General features: G+C 46.4%; 2 protein-coding genes across 3 annotated transcripts in view; one reads left to right on the forward strand and one right to left on the reverse strand.

Moving 5' to 3' along the window:
* Positions 1-22477, forward strand: part of Gpr137b (G protein-coupled receptor 137B) — a 40498-nt gene extending 18021 nt beyond the window's left edge. Inside the window, exons 3-7 of the mRNA XM_047520566.1 lie at positions 8219-8441; positions 10339-10488; positions 12745-12873; positions 14017-14141; positions 16332-22477. Coding sequence (XP_047376522.1) covers positions 8219-8441; positions 10339-10488; positions 12745-12873; positions 14017-14141; positions 16332-16437 — 733 coding nt within the window. The 3' untranslated portion in view covers positions 16438-22477. The remainder of the gene's footprint in view (positions 1-8218; positions 8442-10338; positions 10489-12744; positions 12874-14016; positions 14142-16331) is intronic.
* The window catches only part of Ero1b (endoplasmic reticulum oxidoreductase 1 beta), a 54270-nt gene continuing 51143 nt past the window's right edge, over positions 22407-25533 (reverse strand). Inside the window, exon 17 of one of the 2 annotated variants that reach the window (XM_047520562.1) lies at positions 22407-23973. In XM_047520562.1, coding sequence (XP_047376518.1) covers positions 23958-23973 — 16 coding nt within the window. In that variant the 3' untranslated portion in view covers positions 22407-23957. The remainder of the gene's footprint in view (positions 23974-25533) is intronic. The other variant, XM_047520564.1, reaches the window with a different exon arrangement.

Raw genomic sequence — 25533 nt, forward strand, 5'->3', positions numbered from 1 at the left:
TCCACACTCGAGGGGCACTTGAGAGGTACAGGGCCTCCGCAGAAGAAGCAGGTTTCCTGTGGGCGCCCATGCAGGGCCAGGTCCCCTCCCTCCCCACCTTCCCTGGTCAGGTGCCACCGCGGCAGCGCCCCTCCCTTACAGCCCCATTGCTAGCTGCTGAACCCCTCCTTCCCTTGCCCTGCTGCTTACCCTCCTGCCAGCCTCCTGCCGGGGTGCATCCACATCCAGCAGAGATCGGTTTTGACCCCTCAGTACTCAGAGGCGGGAGCGTGGATGAGAAGTGTACGCTCTGCTTGTAAAGATGTCCTGAGCAGCACAAAACCTCGAGGACCAGGACAGCAGCATGTGCACCTTGCCCGTGGCGTGGCCCATCTCTGCCCAGGCTGCTGTGGACTTGGGAGGCTCAGACATTTTTGGAAGAGTGGCTTTGACTGAGATGCCCAGGAGAGGATTAGGGGACCCCTTCAGTGACACACCCGTCTTATGGGAAGAGGTGGCACCACCTGCTTTCCTGTGGGGAGGGCCTGTAGCTTTCCCCAGACTTTCAAAGATCGGCAACTCCCCAAAGCCAAGAGCCAGTGGCTTAAAGAATGGTCAGGCTTGGCTGGAGGGCAGTGGGGGAAAAGGCCTCCGGGGGAAGGGCTGAGTTTGGGGGCCCTGCCCAGAAGCCTGGTTCTGGAAGGCAAGTCACCTTCCCAGGTCAGGATGAAAGATTATTTTGTTACTTGAAACATAAGCTAAAGTGTACATGTTGTTTACTTAAATACAGTTGGTCCTCCATATCCATGGGCTCCATGTCCATGGATTCCACCAACTGTGGATCAAAAACATTCAGGAAGCCAGGCGGGGTGGCGCACACCTGTAATCCCAGCGGCTCAGGAAGCTGAGGCAGGAGGATCTCCAGTTCAAAGCCAGCCTCAGCAAAAGGAGGTGCTAAGCAACTTAGTGAGACCCTGTCTCTAAATAAAATAAATAATAGGGCTGGGGATGTGGCTCAGTGGTCGAGTATCCCTGAGTTCATTCTCTGGTACAAAAAAAACCCAGGAAAATGGTTGCATTTGATCTGAACACATACAGACATTCCCCCTAAACAACACAGTCTAACAACTATTTGCATAGTGTTTGCCACGCAGTAGGTGTCAGAAGTCCTTCGGAGATGATTTAAACCACGTGGCAGAGGTGCAGGTTCTGGGCAGGTACTGCGCACTTGAGCAGCCATGGGCTTTGGTACCTTGAGGGTCCTGGAACAAGCTGCCTGTGGACATGGAGGGATATGTGTGTAATCTGAATTATGTTCATCAACACTTTAAAATTTCGAGTTTGGTGTCGTCCCCCTCAGACTACATGCAAGGCAGTGACTTGACTTTCTCTGAGGCGCAGCGAGTTGCATGGGGCCAGCGGGCAAGTCCAGGGACTGCCGGAGCTGCCTCGGCTTGTGGTCTTCCCATCTTGCTAGCTCCCTGCACTGCGTTTTGGAGAGTCAGTTTGCATTTCCAGCAGACTGTTCCGCTGGAACTTCAGAGCTCACTAGGTTGGTCCTGAGGAGGCTGAGCATTCCTAATCTGAAAATCCAAAACCCCAAATGCCCTCAGAACTGAAGCTTTTTGAGCACTGTAATGCCTCAGGTGGAAAATGCCACACTTGACCTCAAGAGAGGGGTCACCGTGAGAATGTAGCCATGCTAAAAACGCTGTAGATTACCTTCAAGCTATGGATATAGGTGTATATGAAGCACAGTGAATTTTTTGTTTGTTTAGACTTGGGTTCCATCCCTAAGATATTGCATTAGGTACATGTGAATATTTGAGAATTGAGAAGTGTCCAAAACCTGAGACACTTCTGTCCCTTGCATTTCAGACAAGGAATACTTGTAGTGAGTTCAGGTAGTGGTTCTCCCGCTTCTGGTGACAAACCAGCCAGCCTTTCCTCCACCCCCTCGACCAGAAGTACAGATCAGCCGGGGGCCTGGAGCAAGGAATGAGCGAAATCTGGAATGGGCGCGAATATTCCACCTGGATCGTGGAGCTGATTCCATCCTGGAAATGACCGGTTGAGGCTGGGCAATTAAATGTCTCCCAGAAGTGGGTTATGAAAAGCCAGTAAAGAGGAAATTGCTAAAAAGCTTTCGGCCTCGTGTATGGGACTGGGGTTGGGGGGCAGAGTACCTGCCAGAGGTCAGCTGTGCAGACCCTGGAGACTGTTCTCACTGTGAGGGGGACTCGCAGAGATGGAGGGAGATGTGGGTGGGGGAGTGTGGTGGGATCCAGATGTTGAAAGTGAATGTTTGGGTCAGAGAAGGTAGAAATTGTCTTGAAGCAGCAGTGAGAGGCTCCAGTGGGAGAAGCCTGTTAACTCAGACCTAATAATTTAGTCGCCAAGGTAATGCGGTCCCGGGAGTCATTCCTGCTGAGGCGCAGTCTTTGTATCCTCTGTTGAACTCCCCATTTCTCTTAAAGTAGATGCCACTACAGACGTTTCAAGCCATTGTTTGTCCCCAAGATGTTTGGGTCTGTGGCTTCTCCACAGGCTGGCTTCCCTAAGTCAGTCATGACTCATCTGAGATGAAACATAAGCCATTAGTCTGGAACTCGCTTAAGCTTCCCATCCCAAGCCTTTCCTGCAGCAGGTCTGTGTTGGAAGATAATTTATGTCAACCCAGCTGAGAACCATTTTATTTTTTGACGAAGGGCCCCCTTTCCTAACACTCGAGCTGGCTCAGAGTTTCGCTGGGGCTGGTGCCAGCTTGATTCAGTTCTCCTCTTTCTCATTCTGTCTTTTCATCTCTTTGGCTCAGGAACCGCAGTGCAGGGCAGGGGAGTGTTCAGGAGCACTTTGATTTTTAAGGGTTTCAAGTGTTTTCTCTCCGCCTCTGATTTTTAACAAGTTCAAAATGTAATGAGCCTGGTTTCGCATTTCCCTGTCTTAGGAAATTTGTGACGTTTGGAGAGGAATTCAAACATCTGTAGTCCATTGATTTTTCCACCCCCTCCTGGTAGCGGCGATGTCTGGGCCGTGCTGTGCATGCCCGCCTCCCCGAGGCCAGCGGGCAGTGTCCTGAGTGGTCCCACACACCCCTCTCCTGGCTCACCAGCCACGCTGATCCTTCTGGTCTCACAGAATGATCCCCCCGGACGCTGGCTCATCTGATTCTCTTCTTTCATCTTTTCTCTCATTTTGCCGGGGTGGGCTGTTTATCCTGACTGATTTGTGCTGATGAGAAGTAGTTTCGGGCAATGTCACAACTCCGTCCTCGTGGAACATGCCTTTGGACGGCTCCTCTAGCCTCCTGCCCCACACACTGCCCGCCCCAGGCCCTCTGCCACAGTGCAGCCCACAGGGAAGCTGAGATGTCCCAGGTTTTGTGAAAGTCAGGCATGCTCGTTAGAGAGACACTATCAAACAGAAAATCTGTGCACACAGGTTGAATGTCTCTTCTTCAAGGGCTCAGGATCAGAAGAAGTGTTTCAGATTTTGGACTGTTTGCATAGACTTCCGTGCTTGAGCATCCCTAATCCCCAAATCAGAAATCGGAAATGCTTGAAAATCTGAAACGTTCTGAGATGTCACGTTGGTGCTCACAAAATTTCTGATTTCAGAGGTGGGTGTGTGGCTCGGTGGCAGGGCACGTGCTAGCAGTTGAGAAGCCCTGGGTTCAATCCCAGCACTGCAGAGAGGGGAAAAAAAGTTTCTGATTTCTCAGAGCCTTTGGGATTTCAGGTTTTTGGGTTAGAGATGCTCCAGCAGCATAAACGTACAAAAAGAAAGAAAACAAATCTACAGAGCCCTTCCCCCCAAGGCGGGCCCCCCACCCCAAGGGGACGCTCTCACGCAGCCATCACAGGTGTTTACACACAGTTCCCCGGACAGAGCTGCTGCTGTTCACCTGGTAATCTGCTGTTCTGCATTCTGACTTACATGAGATCATACATATCTTTTTCCAAATTGTTTCCAATCTCCCAACACAGCCTCTTTCTTTAAGATGATAACAGACTTTTGTTTAGCAGGCTACAAAGCCTCCGAGGCTCAGAGAATAGGATTCGATAGGAATCAAGGGGGCGTGGCTGGCAAGCAGACCGATCAGCTTGCCTGAGGATGGTGGTTGGAGCTTGTCCACAGACCACCTGCCTTCGGTGACTGGGCTAGGGTTAGGGTTGCTTAGGGCTCAAGTGAGTTAGAAAAGGACATGAGTTCTGGCCAGAGCCAGGAGGCAGTGTGGCAGCCGTGAGGCTGGCAGAGGAGGCTCAGATTGGAGAAGTGGGTGAAGAATCTGTTGACCTGGACCATGGCTTGTACAGGGGGTGGGAATCAGAGGCGACCTTTACAGCTCCGTGAAAAATCATGGCACATCTCACAAAGGAGGAAACTCAGGCATGTTAGGAACGTCAGGAGCTGAGTCTCGGACACGCTGGCGTGAGGCACGGGGCCTCCTAGTGCAGGCCATTGGGGCCTGAGTTTGCTGAGGGCAGAGGCAGGGGCCCGAGATGAGTTTCGAATTTGGTCGTAGAACAGTTGTGATGGAGGATGGAGAGAGTGCACTTCCTCAGGCAGAGCCCGGGACAGGACGCTGCCTTAGGAGAAAGAGCAACGGAGCGCAGGGCTGCAGGGGATGGAGGGATCCCCAGCAAGGCTGGCAGGCCTCTGAATCTAGAGACCAGATGGCAGAGCTATTTGCATGCTTTGTCACGAGGCCAGGAACGGTGATAGCGGGAGGAGGTGAAGACTACAAGTTGTCAATCAAGCAAGGCAGACCGGGGCCCATTGTGGAGGCCCTGAGAGTCGAGCAGGGACAGAAAGCAGGGAAGGGAGGCTCTGGTCCTGCTGAGTCCCCCAGGAAGCAAATCATCTTCCCTGCAGAGAAGAGGAGGAGACCGCAGCCCAGAGTGGCCTAGAGACCCATGTCGTGTCGCAGCTTGAACTCGGGTCTACCACCTACCACGCCACGTCTTCTCCTTGTGCACAGGCAGAGGGAAGGAGAGGGGATGACGGGGTGGAGTGGAGGCTTGGGCCTGGCGTGGAAACCCGGGTGGGAAAGGGAGCGCTGGAAGCAGCTCTGGCAGCAGTGGTGCCTCTGCAGTGGTGCCCAGGGACGCTGGGTGGGGCCGTGTCTGCCCTCCTTGCCCTCTACCCCGGGGGTGCTTTCCCCGGGTGCATGACTATTTTGATAAAAGGGGAATAAGAATTCACATCTGCAGTTTAATCATTTGAAACCACCACTCTGCGGAGTTGCCTGGAAATGTCCACGGCCACTCTGCTGCCCCAGGGGCTGTGGTACCACAGACGCACTGTGTGCGCGACCCTCTTGCTGCACCAGGGGGTTCTCCACTTTGGCAGTGCGTTCTTCACAGAAGCTCAGCAGAGCACAGTGAAGCCTGGAAAATGGGTTTCCAGGAGCCAGAATGCAGATGGGTGACTCCCAAGTGGCCCTGATGTCCCCTCCCAGGAAACACAGAGGAGAACAGACAGAATCTGCAACAGCTTCCTCTGAGCCTGGCAGTGCCCGGCACTCCACGGCCTTTCAGAGATGGCCTTGAGCGCCTGCCTTGCTCCAGAGAGGAGTCGGGGGCTGGCCTGAGGTTCCGCGTGCATTTTCTGGTTTCCTGACTCTGACCCAGAGCACATCACAGACTTCAGGAAGAGGACAGAGGCTCCCTGTGGCGAGAGGATCCTGGTAGAGACCAAGGAATGGAAAGCAGAGCCCTCGTGGGCGGGAGCGGGAGCATTCTGTGCCTGGCTCAGCCAGTTGTGGTGTTTGGGCTGGGGAGCCGGGAGGGGTCTGCCCCAGTCTCACTGGGGAGATGCTGGAGTGCAGAGGGAACAGCAGGCTGTGGCAGAGGGGAGAGCAAGTGGATTCAAAGGGCCTGATCAGTGACCGTGACCTGGAGAGGAACTTGTCCTTGGCAGATCATGCAGTTCCCTTTTCCAAGGACTTCTTCAGGTTTCTACTGGAATAGCCTTGAGTGCATCGTGACCCACAGTGGAGTCCCTGAGACACCACAAGCCCCCCACGCACAGCTCCAGGGGAGGCCTGCTGGGGTGGCAGCTCTCACCACGCCTGGGTCCAGGTCCCCGGGTCCTGACAGTGCCGCCTTCCTTGGCCAGGGACCCGGAGCGCCCCAGAGTGAGCTGCATCTCTGGGCGCCACCCAGGTGCTGAGCTGTGCCCCTCGGCGGCTTCCTGGGTCTCCGGCCCGGTCACCTTGGTGCTCCTCCGCTCCTCAGCCCTGTGTGTCCCGCACCTCCTGCCCCTACCCTGTGCTCTCGCATCCCCGACTGGCTGCCTGTGCCTCTCAGCCCACGGGCCGCACACCTCGTCCCTGCCTGCCGGGCGCACTCGGTCTTGCCACCGCACCTTCCCCAGCACCCGAGCACAAGCCCGATGTGGTGCCTACGGCCCTTCCTCTCCTCCTGGAAAGACCCTCCCCCAGCAAGGGACCGTCCAGGAGCCGTGACGGTGTTTCCAGGAGACAGCAGGGCAGACTGTGTTCAGATGCCCGGCAAAAGGTGCTTTGTGAGCCTTTCTCTCGCTCTGGGAACGCGTGCAGGGAGCCCCATCCCTCCTGTGCATGTGGGGGCGAGAGCAGTCTGAGCCTGGGTCTCGCGGAACCTGTCACCTAGGTGGAGGCAGGTGTGGGCAGGTGGTGGTGCCCCCTATTGTTAGGAGCTGTGTGAGTCTGGGAAGCTCAAGTTCAGGGACCAGGGAAGCAGACGTCAGAAGTCGTGGGTGCGCAGGTGTAGGGGGAGTTGGCACAGCTCCGGGGTGACGCTGCCAGGCCGAGGGCTGCAGCTGCGGGAGTCAGGCAGGCCCAGCACTGGGTAGGGCCCAGGGTCCGAGTCCTGGGAGAGACTTTGCTGGTAGGTATAAAGTACTCATTTCAAGACATAAAGTCCCCTTCAGCTCGGCTTGAGTGAGCGGGGTTATTTCACATGGCAGCTGCAAGCAGGAAGCCCATGGCTGGGCACTGGCCTCAGCCGTTCTCCCTCTGTCCTCCGAGCTGCCCCGTCATCAGTGAAGGCTGAAGCTGGGACTAGAATCCGGGTTTCCAGCGTCCTGGTCTGTGGTGGCTTTTGAAGACATCATCATCCCTCTCTAGCTTCAGAAATCTTTTGGTCGAAACTTTTTGTTTTCTGACTTGACTTACGGACATACTCAAACCAGTCCTTCTGCGCTCGAGAGGCTGATCCTCATCTGCACGCCTCCTGGGTGTGCCCACTTGCAGTGCGTGCATGTGGTGGGGACAGTAGGGCCCAGGGAAGTCTGAGGCTGCTGGTTTCAGCGTCAGCCGTCCTGAGTCATACTGACTGCACACAGGTCTCAGGCAGAGGGTGCGTCCAAGAAACTCCAGTTTGAAAATAGCCGATGAAATAGTTGGTTATATCTGTGTAGCTGTGGCACATTGGCAGTCACATTAATGGACTCCATTAATGACTTTTGGACTCCATTAATGACTTTTTAGAGGATAAAGTGCATTGTTCAAATAACAGCATCACATAAGTAGCCATTCTTTGGTATCAGGGGGACTGCTTCTGGGACCTCTCTGATACCCAAATCCATGGGCACTTGTCTCTCCTCCCACTAGTTTAAATCATCTCTGGATTACTTAAGATACCCAAGATAATGTAAATGCTATGTATAGTTGTCACATTGTATGATGGAGAGAGAGATTCTGTATGTGCTTAGTAGAGACACAAAATACTTGGGCCTTCGTGTGGTTGAGTCTGGGACGCACACCCAGTGGATAAAGAGGACTGACATCCTCACAACCAACCTGAGGTAGGAATCACGTGGCCTTATTTTCAGGTGAAGAAACAAGGCTAAAAGAGGTTACGTTTTGCCCAATTCACCCATAATTGGTCTAACGCTGCAAAATGGCCAGTGCTCACATCAGATCCTTGTCTCTGTGCCTGAGCTCTTTACTCCCCTGTCCCCATCCCTGTGCACAGGGTTCTGGGGCCATTCACGTGAGCCAGCCAGCACCTGAGAGCTCTCTCCAATCCTCCCAACCTCCTGGAGATGGCGGACATCATGAAGGACCCTTGGGGGCAAAATACGGGGTCCCTTTGTCATTTGTATCTGGGGATGTCTACTGTTCAAAGCCAAGCTCGTCAGTGTTACCTTTGGTGCCTCTATTTAGCCATCAGCCAAAACAGCACGACTTCCCTCTGATGCGCACCCAGCGTGCGGGAACTGGCGCCTTCAGTGTCCCTCTTATTTTTTCCAGGTTGCCCCTCTACCTGGCCTCGCTCTTCATTAGTCTCGTTTTCCTGTTGGTGAATTTAACCTGCGCTGTGCTGGTGAAGACGGGCAACTGGGAGAGGAAGGTCATCGTCTCTGTGCGAGTGGCCATTAATGACACGCTCTTCGTGCTGTGTGCTGTCTCTCTCTCCATCTGTCTCTACAAAATCTCTAAGATGTCCTTAGCCAACATCTACTTGGAGTCTAAGGTAGGGTGGGACTGCGCTCAAGATTCCTCCGTGAAATCTATTCCAAAAGTCGTTTCCTGGTTTGCAAACAGGACCCAACAAATCTTTTTCACGCCTGTCCTCTGGCAAATGATTAACCATACAGTGGTCACCAGAACACAGGAGTGGGAGTTCAGGGAACTTTGTATGCAGGAAGCACTCCACTCCAGATGGCTCAGGGTGTGGTGTGCAAGTCTGGTTTGCAGATAGAGAATTTGACCAGCATTTTAAAGGGCGGAAGGATGGACTGGACCAACAGCACTAACGGCAACGGTCAAGTGTACAAGCTCTGTGGAGCAGGCAGACTCTAAACTCTACTTTATGGATAAGAAAACTGAAGCAGGGAGAATTTAAGTAGCTGGCTACAGTCCACACTACTAGCAGGTGCCAGCCGAGAGCCACGCTGGCAGCTGGGGCCAGGGTCTGTGGCGTCAGGCTGCTGTCGTACTGCTGTGGACGCTCAGAGCCAGGTGGATGCTGACGACCTCCAGCAGCCTGTCCTTAGCAGTAGGAGTTGCTCCTGAAATTCAGAACATCCCTCTCTTGACGGTTATTTAGAGACAGCTGGACATGAGCAGGAGCAGGACATGGCCTGTTATTTTCTCCATTGCTGAGCTTCACAGCCTAGACTCTCCTTTTTCTTCTCTCCTGTTCCCAACTAGAAAGAAGGGCAAATATGCTCTAGTACAACAGTGCTCCTGGTCAGCCGGGTCCCTCAGATCTCCCTCATTAGCACACTCTGAACCTCAGCCCAGGAGCTTGGTGGGCATGAGGCTGGGGGTAGCACTGGGCCCTGGCCCCTCACCTTTCCACTCACCAGATGGTTGAGTGATGGCTGGCTGCGCCTCTGCTTCTGAGATGCAGTGCCCAGGCGTCCTATGGGGTACCTGTGACCACCTTTTCTTGGGGCACATCTGCCAGGATATGTCTGGTCTAAGAGGGCAGCTTGTCTCCCACAATATCATGTCTTCAGAAGGGATCGGATTAAAACCTGTGCCTCTAATTTCAAAAATATGAAGCCCTCGTGAGCGTGCTGTAATATAGCTGATTTTGCAAATCTTGCAAGTTAGTGTGAATTATTTATAAATTCTGATGAGTTTCAGACTTGATTTTACATTTATGGTTTCATCTCCCATGTTGGGGCTATTTCAAGGCTTTTAAAAAATAAAACAAATTTTTAACAGTTGCTGTTAAGTTGTAGATTGTCTAAATGCCATTTAGTTCACTCATATGACACGCAAGCTAACAAAGAACTGGAAAAATATTAACTTGGATTTCATTAATGACTGACAAATGCAAAACTAGAAAATCAATTTTAGTTTTTTTGTTGTTGTTGTTTTGTTTTTTTTTTTGGTAATGTTAGCTATTAGCTAGGGCCCTTTAACTGACTTTAGAAATTGATAGCACTCTCAGATGGGGGGAATGGGGAGTCACAGATTTGTGTGAAATTCCAGGATCACACCAGGACTCATACTTGTAGCCTGGAGGGCTGTGGATTTTGAGGGAGAACTCACATCTGGGGCACGGTGTGCAGCGCATTCTCTCCTAGCTGGTCCCCCCAAGACTGTTGTGCCTTCAGCCTGACCCAGCCTGGGCTCACCTGCCGTGCAGTGGCCCTTAGGTTGAAGAGGAGCTTTGTTGTCTTCAAAGTCTTGACCTTGGGCAAAGGGCTAAACCTGCTAAAAGCTCTTCCAACCAAGGCCTGGGTCTTATCCGCAGGGGGTTGCCTGGCATGGAAGGCGAGGAGGGGGAACCCGGGAGCCTGGGCTTGGGCTCTGACAGAGCGCTGAGGGTGCTGCTGCGGTGCCTCAGCAGGTGAGGGAGGGAAGGGCCAGCGTCCTGGACCTGGTGTGGCCCACCCCTGCTGGCTCTCTTCCAGGGCTCCTCTGTGTGCCAAGTGACTGCCATCGGTGTCACCGTCATCCTGCTGTACACCTCGCGGGCCTGCTACAACCTGTTCATCTTGTCCTTCTCTCAGATTGAGAATGTCCACTCCTTTGATTACGACTGGTACAACGTATCTGACCAGGTCAGTGGGGACACCACAAGGGGTTTGCTTTGTGGCACTCCAGGTGGCAGAGGGTAAGCCCCTCGCTTATGCTGAATAGCTGGGTGACCTTAAGAAAACCTCTCGTGTAGCACCTGCATCATCTGTCAGATGGGAACACAGTGCCTGCCTCGCTCCTGCAACGTGTCTGAGCAAGCTAGGTGAGCTGTGTGTGTACATGCACACAGGCACACACCTGAGTACACGGCGTGGGTACACATACTCCATTCTCCTTTCCCCCTCAGGGTTCTTGTCAAGAAGTACTTAAAATTTTAGCATGCTCCCATATAAGACGGTGTTATTAAGGGATAAAATTTGCTAAGATAAATTATATTCAGGTTCAAGAAAACATCCAAAACTATGAAGTTTTGAGAGTTTTTTAATGGAGTGTGTACACAACAGTGACAAGGATATTATGGTTTAGTAAAAGCTCACTGCACCAGTGGCCTAATATGATTCTCTCACATACATTTTGTAAATTTATAAGTTACAAACTGTAAAGCAAACACACACACACACACACACAGGTAGTGACATGTCTGACATCCATGCTCATAATAGCTCAGGAGAGTCGAGGAGACTGAACTGGCATTCACTCTTGACAGATCCTGGCTTTTGGTGTTAGACCTGTGCAGAGTGCCAGGACACAAACATGAACAGACTCCTCTGCCCTGTGAGTTCATGGTCCTCAGGCAGACACACACACACATGCCATTCTGGTACAGAAATGTATCTCTCTACTAGAGAACTGTTGGGTTGATTAGGCAAAGGCTCCGTAAGTTTCCCTGGAATAACAGTGCACACTTAACTACATGTAAATCCATTGCTGAAATCTCAGCAGTGCTCAAAACTGGAGGTGAATTAAGACAGCGGGGGAAAGAATAAAATGACCATGAAGAGCCAGTCATGAGGACAAGGTGAAATGTTAACTAGAGGTCCATGCGAGGTGTCATCATTGGGCAGGACTGAACAGCAGCAATAACCCAGCATCCAGACTGAACCCAGAGCCACAAATGCAGGCTGGGAGAAAGCTGGGCCAGGCACTGGCAAGGTGTGTCTTGTTTTAACAAAATCCAGCATATAAAAACCTAAACTAAATAGTGACCAACTAGAGATGTATTCCCAACGCACAGAGGATTTGCTTATTGTAGAGTGTGTGTTAAGCATCCTAACTCGTGTGCAGATGAGTGCACTCAGTGTTCACAGTGCTGTGTGGTTATCACCATCCACCGCTAGAACTTCTTCATCTTCCAAACTGAAGCTCCATTAAACAACCAAAATGTAGTCTTAACAAAACATTTGTTTTTCTTTTGGTCAAGAGCTTGTAATTACCATGGATTTAGAGGAGGATTGGTTTTAAAAATGTTTTTGTTCTTAAGAGATATTTTGTTAGGATGGTCTAGACTGGCATGCTGCAGCCCAAATAACCCAGGAGCAATAGAACAAATGCCTAGTTGCACATGTTCTTGGTGCTGACTGGGAAAAGCTGGCTGAACAGGTGAAATGAAGGATGCAGAGTATGAACAACATCCTCTGGAGAGCAGGACGAGCAGTTTTGGTTTCTTTGTCTTCGACATGATGCATTAGAGAAGGCCAAAGGAGGAAGTTAGGTGCCTGACCCTGTGGAGTTTGTTTCCAGTGCTTTCTCCTTGTTTGAAATGTTCTTTCTGGAGTTTTCCACACCCAGCTCTCCTTTTCTTATGGCTCTTCTGTCTGCTGAAGGGAGAACGCTGTGTCACTGAGCCTGCTGACCACCTCACTGGGCTGAATCCCAGTGCCTGGTGCTACAAGGACCAGACCGCCAAGCTAGCCTACAGTAAGGTTTAAAGGCTTATGTGAGGCTTAGAAAGTGACATGTTTATCCCAGGGATGAGACTTAAGGGGTAACAGTTACGTGCTGCTTCCAAGAACTGGGGAGGAGGCAACCCAACAGTCTACTCAGTTGTTGAAGAAAATTAGCTTAGATATGTGAGCAAGTTAATTTGGACACACAAGTTTTGGGGGATGAAGTAATAAAACATCAGAGATCAGGAGGTTTGAGTATTTTGTAGAAGACAGTTATCCATTCCTGAAATGATTTCAATAACCCTGAATGGCCTGGACCATTACTTGATTTCACTAGGCACATTTTAGGGGAAAGGAATTCTACCCTATTAAGGTTGCGTTTAGGGCAGAACGAATTGAGTCAAACGTATTTCCTCTGCCCGCAGTCTGATGCCATGCCTCCCCTGTCCACAGGCAGACCTGAAAAATCAGCTGGGGGACGCTGGCTACGTGGTGTTCGGAGTGGTGCTTTTCGTGTGGGAACTCTTGCCCACCTCCTTGGTGGTTTACTTCTTCCGAGTTAGAAATCCTGCCAAGGGCCTTGTGAGTATGCCATTTGAGGTTAGCAGAAACGCCAGTTCTGCTTATGAAATGTGCAGTTAGAATCTTTTCCCAGCTTCTGCATAGAGGAGAGAACCGCCTCCATCCCATGGTGATACAAGAAGTCCCTTGGCTATTTTGGGACTTTTCCCTAATGTGTTTATTTTATGAAAGAAATGCATCTTGTGGCCTGGGGAGTGTGATTATTTTTCTTTATGCAACAAAGCTTCACTAGTATTGGAGTCTGGATTTGCTGTGCACCAAATGTGTATGCTTTTCTTTTAGCAAAGGAAAGTTTTTTCACCCTACAGCATGGGGGAAGGGACTGGGGCTAAGTCACTCCTCCAGTTTGGTCATATTTCTGCTCAACCACCTTTATATATATGTCTCTATGGGGGCAGGACAGAAAATGCAGAACTACATAGAGAAAGCTTCTGGGGCTTTGCATCAGATTCCAGGCCACTCAAACTAGTGGTAAGATTTTACCTTCTATTATCTGTAACCGCAGAAAGGTGATGAGTGGATTTTGGTCACTGTGCGTACAGGGTGGGTGAAAGCATTGAATGAACCTGCAGATAAGCTGGTCCTTATTTCATACCCAGACAGCACTGACTTGTTTCATTCCTATTCATCTTTGGATAGTCACTGATGATCCAGGACACAGTGGGTGGGGGGTGAGGCACGCCCTGGTCTCTAGGCCCTTGTATAGAGAACTAGCAGGGGTGAAATTCAACAATGACCATTTCAGAGTTTTTGAGAAATGAACTCAATTTGGGGGCAAAAACGGGATGAAATGACTGGAGACAGGATATAGAAATAGGTTAAGAACCTTCCCAGTATGATTGCTTCATTGTTTTATCTTACTATGAATGCCCACAGGATTATATAGATTTATATCCAAGTAGGACTACGAAATTTGGCTAATTTAGGCATTTTTAATGAGGGATTAAACAATGACAACTCACTGTTGAGAGCAAGACTGATGGATTTTATCCATGCTGATGCACTGATCACCCCAGCCTAAAGGAACAGCCTCCATCTGGATGAGGGGAACTTTGGTCTCCTGTAAGGAAGCGATCTGACCATCCTAATCTCAGGTGATGCACAGTATTTGGAAGGATGCTGAATGATTACCTGTCTTTCTAGACCAACCCTGGAATGGTCCCCAGCCATGGATTCAATCCCAGATCTTATTTCTTTGACAACCCTCGAAGATACGACAGTGATGACGACCTTGCCTGGAACATTGCACCTCAGGGACTTCAGGGCAGGTAATAGCCTGGTTCACATGTAGGGCTCATGAGGAGGCAGACGGCTGCACCCCTGATATGGTTCCTTCACGAAAACCATGCAGCTAGAGGAAGTGCGGGACTGGGTAACGAATTATTTGACATAAGTGAAATATGAATGGAAAAGGACCGACACAAAACTTTAAACAATATTCCATGGATCAGCACGTCTGTCACAGCTGTGCTGTGCAGACGCAATCGATGGTTTAAAAGAAAATCAACTGCAGAATTTCCAGAGCCTACAATAGGCTAAGGTATACTCTCACTCCTCAAGAGGGAAAGAGAACACTTGGTCATGAAAACACAGAATGGAACATGAGTTGGGAAGGCAGACTAATCAGATGTTCTAAAGTCAGTCGGAGACTAAAGTTAATGGAATTTTTTTATTAATCTAAATTATACACCATAAAGGTCACATTTTTAAAGGTTACATTTTTAAATTTGATGCTGATTCTCAATTGAAGATTTCATTTAAGGAAGAGAATCCGTATTGGTGTTAATTTAGGTGAATAAAACTAAAGTGTCATATATATGATAACTACTGTGTCCTGGACACTGTTAAAAGAGATTCACAAGCATCTTAGTCTGATGAACCAGAGGCATCTGGAGGTAGGATGACTTGTCCCAGGTCACACAGCTAGGAAGTGGTTAAGCTGGGCTTCCGGCATTCTCTTTGGATCTGTTCTGTGAGCTTCTCTACCATGTAAACAGTGTGTATGTACCTTGGTTTTCCATCTTAGTCTCACCTAAGCTGTGGTGTACCTCCATGTGAATTTTAACAGGAAGAGGGTCCTTTCTTGAAAAACCACTTGCAAATTTGACCCAGAGTATTTCTTGAAAGGGCAGTTAACTATAATGAGTTCAAGCAGTCATATGTGGAGTAAGATAACATGACCTGCCATCTGCCTGTAATGATCTAATTTCTAGTGAGCTGGGAAGCCAAATAGAAGAGGAGGAGGAAGGGAAGGCCCAAGTACCTGCACTCACTGCAGCCATAGAAGGATGCACCCTGGATTCCAAGCCCCGTGTGCCCTCTGCAGCAGGACAGTGGTGGCTGCTTGGATTCCCTCCTCCTTTCCTTAGCATCTTGGTGTTTCAGCTATGCTCAAAGCCCAATGATCTGAATGTCTCGGGGGTTGGGAACCAAAAGGGCTAACCTAGTGCTTGCTGAGCCCCTCCTGTTCCTGGGAGAAGGGAATGCTTACCCCACGCAATTCTTCACGAGTTTAAAGACTTGCCCTATTTCAACGTGAAGCTGATAAAAAGATATGTCCCCTCCCCACCAGGACTGGGGATGGAACCCAGGGCCTCAGATGATGCTAAGCAAGCCCTCTGCCACTGAGCTCGACTCCCAACCTCAGGCTTGCTCTTTTACACCTTATGAGCAATAGGAAAAGTCTTTAGAAACTCTTAAAAGCCCTCTGAAGAGGGTCCTTGCCTTAGGGATAGGAGAACTGAGAAAAAGCTAGAGAATACACTGGATCAGGGGGATCAGGGAGGAGAGAAATCCTGATCAGACGGAACAGAGACAGTGGCTGGGAACAAGGAGAAAGCAAGCCAAAGCACGAGGACTTCTTGAGCCTGGTTTTCCTGCAGGTCACTCAGACCAGAGCTCCCCATCTTCCTGCACGCTCCCACCTGGTTCCCTCACTGAGTCTCCTGTTAGCTCACCTGCCCTGTAAGCTAGCTTGCTGCTGCAAGGCCTTGGCCCCTCACCTGTGAGAAGTGGCCGAGAAGCGAGGGGTCCTTGCCAGCTCTATGGGGAAGGAAAGACCCCTTCCCCTTCCACTATGGAGAGGAAGATGAAGACAGCTCACTGCACTGCACTAACCATATGCTGGGTACTGCCTAATATGTGTATAGGGGTCACTTCAGTCCCCACAATTAGCCCCATGAGGAAGGTGAGGCACAGTTATTTGTCCAGACACAGTGAGCTGTCGTCCACAGAGGACTCATTCGTTGATGGAAATGTTATACACAGTGCCTGGTTCCAGGTTCCAGTGACGCTGGGCTCTGAATAATCCAATAGACCAGGTACAGGCTACCAACACGGTACACAGGATTATTTTAAATGGGCTTGGTCTACACCAGTTCCATCTCCCTAACCAGACATGTCACACATACAGAATATGATGCTTTAAGCCAGTGAATTTTTCTTTTCTTTTTTTAAAGTTTTGCTCCAGACTACTATGATTGGGGACAACAAACTAACAGCTTCCCAGCACAAGGAACTTCGCAAGACTCAACTTTGGATCCCGACAAACCAAGCCATGGGTAGCATCAGTGACATTTTTACTGAAGATTCTGTTGAAAAGCTTCAGAAAGACAAACTTAATGACCGCTGAGATTTTAGGGCACTTTTCTCCAAGAAATAGGACTTGATTTTTATTGTAGGTTTTTTCCTAATGGCTCAATAGAACCAAGCAATAATTTAGATTCATAAACCCTTATTTTCAGTACTAATAAGCGAGCCTGGCTATTTCATTGGCTATAACTTAAAATCTGTACTTTTATAAAATTGTATTTTATATAACTTAAATAATAACGCTAAAGTATACTAGGGTTTTTCCTTGAGAATGTTACTGCAATATACATTGTAGTTTGCACATCCTTTATGCATAATTCACTTTAAAAGTATAGAATACATGGTCTAATAGTTGAAGGCTTTTGAACTGAAGTTCTTCTCAAATCCTTACCTCTGAAGGTCACACAGATTCCTCCACATTAGTAAACTCCTAAGTTACAATTCATGTCTAGAAAGCCAATTGTGACTGCAGTGTTAAATGAAATGGAATTATCAGTTTTTAAGATAACTGGCTCTTTAGAGTTTTCTGAAGACCCAGGTGTTTGGTCTCAATCTTACATTTTGCCAAAAGTCTGGTACTTCCTTTCATCAGGACACCAATGTATGTACTTCAGTGATAACAAGCTGATTACATTAACAGTGTAGCTGACTGACACTATTAAATCACTTCTGCTATATTCATAGTGATTTTGCATAATTTTTACATTTCAATGAAATTAAACATTACTTCAGGAGTATGGCCAGATCCCACCTTTCCCAACTCGGTGAACATTGACTTCTTAAGGAGAAACCACGAGGTTCCCAAAAAGGCGTTAAATTGGGCTAAAATTCTCTGGAATCAATTTTTCTGTAATCTCCAGCCATGTTTAAAATGCCTCGAACAGCTCCATAAGCAGCTGGCTAGAAGCTGCAGGTTTGAACCAACAATGGGCTGCAATATGCTATTAGGGTGGGGGGCATTTTCCAAACAATTGCTGAAAGTTATCTTCATGAAACACATCTCGAACCAAAAGTGCCATCTTAAAACCTCCAGACTTCCACTGTTTCCTCCCAAGCTGCCCACGGGAGGCTGAAGGTGCCCATCTTCCACACGGCGAGCCTCAAGCTCTAGAGGAAGTATCCCTGCCACAGAGAAAGGACCATTCTATTCCACCTCGCCTGCAAAGTCTCATCTTGGGACAGAGGGAAGGACAAGTGAGAAGGATTTGTGACTCCTACTTCCCACTCTGGTCTTCAGGAATAACTGATCTCTGGACATTAACTTCACAGAGACAACTCTACTTTCCCTTATTCTGATGGTATTTAAAATCAAGATCTCAAGTTCAAATGAGTCATGATTGGGTTTTTCAGAATATCTTTATTCTTGATAATCTCAGAACACTGTCTTTACATACATGGAATAATCTGGGTCACATACCATTTAAAATAGTTACTTGCAGGGAAAATTTTACACTGAAGCAAAGCTTGCACCAATTATTCAGGTTGCCTTAAAATAGTATTATATATTATTATTCTAAACAGCATTAAGAAGCCCCCATTGTGGCCAGTCTCATGTTTAGGGAGTTCACAGGATCAAGGTAAAGTGCACATGCACACACAACGGGGAACTCCAGTGTCCCATGACAACTCCTGCTTGCCTTTGGGCCACACTACCGCTATGCTGGGGGAATGCAGGCAGATGCACCATATCCTACAGCTAAGTCATTTCTTCAGAAAGTCCTGTGCTCTTCACTATTTGGTCAGCTAAGGACAAGTGTATCATAAAAGCACAAAATTATGGCACTTATCCAATAGTACATAAACACTATTTAATTCTCTTGTTATTAGGAGGAAACCCTAAATCCCCAGCACCAAATAACAGAAGCCACAATCCATTTTTATGATAGGTTGGTAGTATTTATGTGAACTATTTTTTGTTGGAAAGGATGTTTTAAGTGCCTGTTCTGCCCCTCCTCCTTTTAAAAAAATAATGTGAAACTTTTAGGAATAATGTCAACCCACACTAGAATAGAAATGAAAACTGTCTGTCAGACTCTCATCCTCTCACAGGACCATGTATCCTGCAAGATGCCGCAGGGACAGTGTAGGAAGGAAAAGTGAGTTTCCCCTGAGCTTCTGGATTTACTTGCCCTGCTAGGTATGCTGGCAAAACTGTTCTTCATGTGGACTATTGAATGCTAAGACAGGCAGAGGAATAATGACTTCTAGTTCTAAAATGCCCAGTGTCCCCTTGTTTTAAAGTAAAATGAAATTTAAACCTTGATAACATGCAAGTTAAAAGTGCCTGGAGAAGAGGCAACACTACTGAAAATTCTGTACCACTGCAGTCCGATGCAGCATGCTGATGTCTCTGTGACTACTGAAGACACGGCTGCCTCTGCAGTGAACAGTCCTACCTGCTCTGTGGAGGTTATCTTTCACTGGCTTGCTTTTCCATTTTATAATTAGGAGTTCTGCTTAGCTGGTGGCACACCTCTGTAATCCCAGTGACCTGAGAGGTTAAGGCAAGAGGATTGCAAGTTTGAAGCCAGTCTAGTGACTTAGCAAGACCCTACCTCAAAATAAAAAGGGCTGGAGATGTAACCCAGTGAAACGCCCGTGGGTTCAATCTCTATTACCACCTCACAAAAAAATTCTGATTATTACAATTCACACATCCATGACATTTAGTTATGCCAACTTGATCTTGCATGTTACCAGACACTTTTTAACACCGTGCTAGTCCCACAGTCATCCGCTTAGATCAAGCAAACTCACTAGTCCCTCCCACATTCCACCTTTCACTCAAATTCATGACAACTGGTCTTTGGGGTCCTTTGCTGTTGAGCCAACACTTGAATCCCTGTTAGAGCATATAAGCATTAACTCTAGAGCTTCAGAAGTGCTGTGAGAAAAATTTTCATTTATATCTACATACTGAACATTACTACAAATTTTTTTTTTTTTTTTTTTTTAAATTCTGGTGCTGGGGATTGAACCCAGAGCCTCTAGTTAGCTAACAGAATGGTAAGTTACATGGTGGCAGGGACATCTGTCACTCATTTGCTGCTGTGCTAGGAAAGTGCTCTGCCACTGAACTATGTCCTGTGTCCCTGTTTTATTTTTTTAATAGGTAAACTTACATTAGAACTAAATAGGTCTTATTTATTTTTTAAAATATCCTTACACCTTAGACTGCTAGATAATATACATACACTGGTATGGAGAAATCTGATATACATTTCTACTTTTTATCCTATGTGAGAATTTTATTAAAAACATTTCCAATTGTGCATAAACTATTTACAACTTCTTACAGTTCCAGACGGAACAGCTGTTCGAATGAATCAGGGTAAACAGTGTTCTTCTCCAAGATTCTATTAATAAACCACTTCAAGTAAGGAAACCTCTGTTAAAAGTGGCAGTGTGCACAAGGGAATGGGATTCAATGTCTAATGAGTCATTTCTGTGCTACACTGGACTGAACTCAGGAGCAACCATATATTAACCCTACTCTTGGCCTTTAGCAGGGACACGTGGAAAGCCCTGTCCTGAGCCCTGCTCAACATGCCTGATGTCTGCTAAGGATGTCCCTGTGCCCCAACCCTCTGGGCCAGGGCGTGGTACCATATCTATGCAGTGCAGAGTAAGGTTGGCTGCTCAGGTCAAGTTATATAGGTTCGAAGTGCTCAAATCCAAATCCAGTGATTCAACAGCTCTTGGCATCTACCTGCTTCTTCCACGGCTGGATTCCCTACCTCTTCCTAGTCCTTGAGCCATGGCTGAGCCCTGCCCTGTATTCCCTGACACTAACACAGTGGTAAGTAATCCTTTCAGTTCCAAATCTGATCTGTCCTTTTGGAGTTGGTTGCATTACCACTCAAAATATTAACTTTAAAATTTCGGAACAGACTTTCTGGTCCTGACTTTAGCCTAGGCAGACCTGGAGTTCAGAGGCCTACTTCCTTCAGCTGAACTGTGACCTCCATCTTTCCAGTTTTCATAAACTCAAAGTCCTCCCTTCCTCTATTGCTTCCTGTGGCCAGGACCTTTTGCTGATCAGTCTCACCTGCACCCCCCCCCCCAGCAGTCCCTCCAGACCCTCTGCAGCCTCAAGCCTAGAGTTCTTTGAAGACATTAAAGTATAAATTGGTACTGGTCTGGATAAACACTGCTTTCTCAGGGTCATTCAGCCTAAGTGACTGAGTATCCACAGAGTGCTTCTCCCTGGTGCAATCACTAGCCCAGAATCTGGACTTCAGGTCTACACAGTTTAGACCTGCTAAGAGAGATGTGCTCTAAAGGCCCCAGGAAAAGGTACACACTTGTAGGATGTTGGCCTGTGAAACCAACTCTGCCCTGCACAGTGGCATCAGGGGAGTGACTTTACCTGTGGAGCCTGATGGCAGTGTCAGGAAGACACCATAGTTCATTCCACCCAGAGTGCCTTCTGATCTAGATGGGATTCTAGGTTGGCTTGTGTCTTCCTCAGCTGACATTTTGTCTTTGGGTGCATTCTCAGTATAAACAGAATAATCTAGTTAGCTAACAGAATGGTTACACGGTGGCACTGTCACTCATTTGCTGCTGAATTTCTAGCTCCTAAAGGTGAGTGAACACTCACATCCGTTCTTCTGGTAGATATTTTTTAAGGTACCTTCTGCACTTGCACTTATATCTATTGCTTATTGATTGTACAAGCTTAGTACTTATTTAAGAGCTCCTCTTTCTTGTCTTAATCTTTTATGGATATCCAACTTTTGGGCAAACCATTCATAATGGGGTAAAAAGGTATGTTAACTTTTCATCCTATAACCAAATATCTGACAAAAGTAACTTAGAGAAGGAAAACAATTTAGAAGAAAGATGTTGAGCTCATAGCAGCAAGGAAGCAACCAGTGGGGAGGGGGAGGGAAAAGAAACCCACCGAGGGCTTACTTCCTCCCACTGGGTCCCACCTCTCAGTGTTCCATTCAGCTCTCAGTAGATGGATTAATTCACTACGAGGCCAGAGCCCTCATGATGTAATCATTTCCTAAAAGCCCCACCTCTGAGCCTTGTTGCACTGGGGACCATGCTTTTAACACATGAGCTTCTGGGGACATGCAGGTCCAAATCTTAACAAAAGGTAATGAGAATTTTATAAGATAATCCTCAAATCATCCTTGGAAACTAATCTTAAAATAGAAGCACCAAGATGAAATTCTGTCCACACGGGCACTGTCTTGTGCCTCTATTTTCCTTCACCTATTTGACAAATATAATACTAAAATAATTAGAGTAGTAAAATATTAATCTTTACCAGTAAGCAGTGACAAGTGCAACCCTTGAGAGAGAACAATGAGGCAGAGTTTTAGCATGTTTTCAGGATTTTTTTAAGCTCACATGGAAAAGCAAATAAGAATAGCTAGAAACACTGGGGGAAATGGAGAAAGAGAGAGGGAAGGAATGAAAGACAACCAGTGCACAGATATTAAAAAATACAGCCTGTATAATTAGAACAGTGTGGTACTGCCACATTTACACACTGATCAGTGAAACAGAACCCAGGTAGAGCTAAAAGTGCATATGGGACTTGAGATATGACACATAGACTCTCAGCCAGGCATGATAGTACATGCATGTTGTCCCAGCTGCTTGGGAGGCTGAGTTGAGAGAAGTGTGTAAGCTCATGAGTTCAAGTCCAGCCTGGGCAAAAAAAGAACCCATCTCAAAAAATAAAATATAGGGCTGGGGATATAGCTCAGTTGGTAGAATGCTTGCCTTGCGAGCATAAGGCCTTGGGTTCAATCCCCAGCACCGCAAAAAAAATAAATAAATAAATAAATAAATAAAATAAAATAAAATAAAATATAGCCTCTCCAACTAGTGAGGAAAAGATGACCTGTTCAGGTAAAGGTACTGGTGCAACTAGGTGGTAATCTGTGGAAAAAATTGGGTTTACCAGGATACATTTCAAGGAATCAAAATTTGAACGTTAAAAAAAAAATACCATAAACGTTCTAGAAGAAACTGGTGAATTATTCCACTGTTCTGGATTGAGGAAGGCATTCTAACTATAACTCAAAATCCAGAAACCACTAAAAAAATTTGTATCAGACTAGATAAAAATATAAAACCGCATGGCAGAACCATCATAAGCAACACTAAATGACAACCAACTGAAAAAAATGCAGCTCATTAAAATTGAAGTGTTGCTACTCTAATAATCTACTATTAGAAATTGGAAAGGAAAATAATCATGTGATAAAAAAGTATACAAAAGATTTGAACACAAAAGCAAACACAAGTGGTTCGTAGACATATTAGAAGGTGTTTAACCCTACTTATAGGAATAGAAACACATTGATCAGTGTTTTCATCTATGAGAATGGTACAATCCAGCATTTTATAACATCTGAGATGGTTAGGTTGTGGGTAAGACGTGAGATGACCTACATATAAGTTCCAAAAGCAACCCAAATGACCAACAGGGGACCAGTTAAATGATGGCACATCCATGTAATGGAATACCAAGCAGTCACTCAAAAATAACAAAGCCATCTGGTAACACGTGAAGGCCACCAAGAAACAGTAAGTGAAAACAGCAAGTGATGTGTTTATGATGTCAATGAGTAAAAATGAGAGAAAACAAGGCTTTATATGTATGTGTTTGTATATGCCTGAAAATGTATGGCTGGAAACACAAGCAACCAAGAACAGAGGTCATGTGCAGTGGTGTGGTGATGGGGGTGCCATGCTGGAAGGTGAGCCTCTGACAAGAGGGCATTTGCTATATAACTTTTGTTATCTTTTGGCTTTTTAAACCATATGAATGTATTACCTATCCAAAAAATTAAATAAAATAAGCATATTTTAAAAGCCTTATGACTGAATCCAAATCAAAAGATGCTAAAAGTCACCATCTTTTAGTTTAAAGTAGCAAGCTACTTGTGCAATGATACAGACCACAATGAGAGCAGAGGCTCTGGTGTCAGATGTTCCAGACTAAGTTAGTGAGCTTCTCCTGTCCTCGGATTTCTTATGGATTTGTAAAATAATCCTACCAGTGCTGCTGTGAAGATGAAACAATGCCTGCCAACACTTGCCATCACGACTAGAAGCAGCCACCTCAGACCACCTGCAAATATACTTTCTCCCCACTCCACAGTGACTAGCAAATCTTCATCTCCTAAAAGAAACACTTAAAATTTGGGGAAAAAACAAGACAGAAGATTGCAGAAACATGTACTTTAATTCACATTTTCTAGAATCTGGTGGGTACAACAGCAAATTATTTGTATTTCTTTTCAAAAATCAAAGCTGCACCTTAAAATAGAGTACATGTGGTCTTATGTGTTGGGTGTTGTATAAGATAATTTCCACAATACCGTGCACCTAACCTGAGTCTGTTGGTGAATAGCTACGGTTTCTGCAGGTACTTCAGTCTGCAAACTGCTGGGAGGTTTACTGTGAACTTTCTCAAGTTTCCAGCTGAAGACAATGCTGATGGAGACCAAAAGAGCTGTCCTTTCTTACATACAATGGTACCTATGCAAAGTTGAAAACATGGCACAGTGTTTCATATACATCATGAGATTACAAAACTGAGTAATGCACAATGTTCAAAGTCAGAGCATTTCACTTGTCAAATCTGAAATCTATTATTCTTCTACCTCATCTTCCTCATAATCCAAGAATCAAAGCAGAAGGAACACAGTTCATCAAATTTAATATATAGTTTGTCTAACTTACAGAGAGATGCCTCTTAAAAAAATGCATGTCACTGAAGGAAGGAATGGTTCCTTTTCTCCTTGTTCATTACATCATCAAGCTGCTACAATCATTTCTGTCAGTTATATGGTCAAGTGCTGGATTTTTACTTTAGGTGATGAGACACAGACAAAATGCCAAAAGATGCTCACCAGCCAATCATTTCCACCATGCCAGCAGTGCTCAGTCACCACCTCACAGCAAGAGGTGAATGAACTGGGAGCAGTTTACATCACAAGGACCATCAAACATTACCAGGCTCACAACACAGGTTCCTATGGTCTAAATAATCATTAGAAATACACATACAAACAAATGTAGGCTGTTCCTACGGACTGATCTATGGTAAAACAAAGGTAATCAGATGAATTTCCGCTGTAGAATACTTCATTTTATTTTCTTAGAAGTGAAAAAATTCATCAAAACCAAAAATAATCTTAACCTAACTAGATCTTTCCAGAGCACTCTAACATTTTCCTAAGTTTGAAACTAATTAAAAATGCAATAAATGGAAATGACCAAGGATTTTCTCTAGTAAATAAGAGTTTAAACAGTAGCTGTTAGCTGTGGAAACAGTGAAGTAACACTAAAAAGATCTTAATATACAATAAAAATAAAAGTGCAAATTTTTCACATTTTCTGAAACTAAATGAACACTAAGTGAAAAATAATTCTTATTTTTACTAGCAAGAAGATGACAAGATATTCATTTTTCCTTAAGGTTTCCCTCCTCACAACCCCCCCCTCACCCCCCCAATGGAGAAAGCTCCAACAAAACCAATCTTTTTATTCAACCTAACAAAAATTATCTCCAACTATGACAAAATCCCACATTTATAAAGATTAGAAATTGGGTAAAAAAATAAATAACTCTAGTTGGACCTTATTCCCCCAATCATACCCTTCCACAGGATGGCCAAAGTACAATTTAAAATATGCCATGAAACTGTCAAAAGAAAACACATCAGACTCTGGCAGCATAAGATACGGGTTTAAGAGCACTTATTATTTACTTCAGGGAACATGGAAGAGTCTAAGGAGAAACTAGACTTCGTACTTGTGATACTTCTACATAGATTCAACCTTTCAAGTTAATTCCATTATATCCACTGACACCTTTAAAAGAATCAAGACTTTTAAACATTGTTTAACAACTAAATCCCAGGATTACAAAGTGACAGTCTAGGACCTGTGAGTCTGTTAGTCCACTAATACAAAATGAGCTAAAGATGGCAAGAGGAGCGAGGGGAGAGGAAGCCTAAAAGAGGCCTGACCTGATCTCCCTCTGATATATATCACCAGAGACAGACTGAGAGCTAGAGGGTTGCATAGATTGTA

Source organism: Sciurus carolinensis, chromosome 12 (genome assembly GCF_902686445.1).
Source record: "Sciurus carolinensis chromosome 12, mSciCar1.2, whole genome shotgun sequence".
NCBI classification, from domain to species: Eukaryota; Metazoa; Chordata; class Mammalia; order Rodentia; family Sciuridae; genus Sciurus; species Sciurus carolinensis.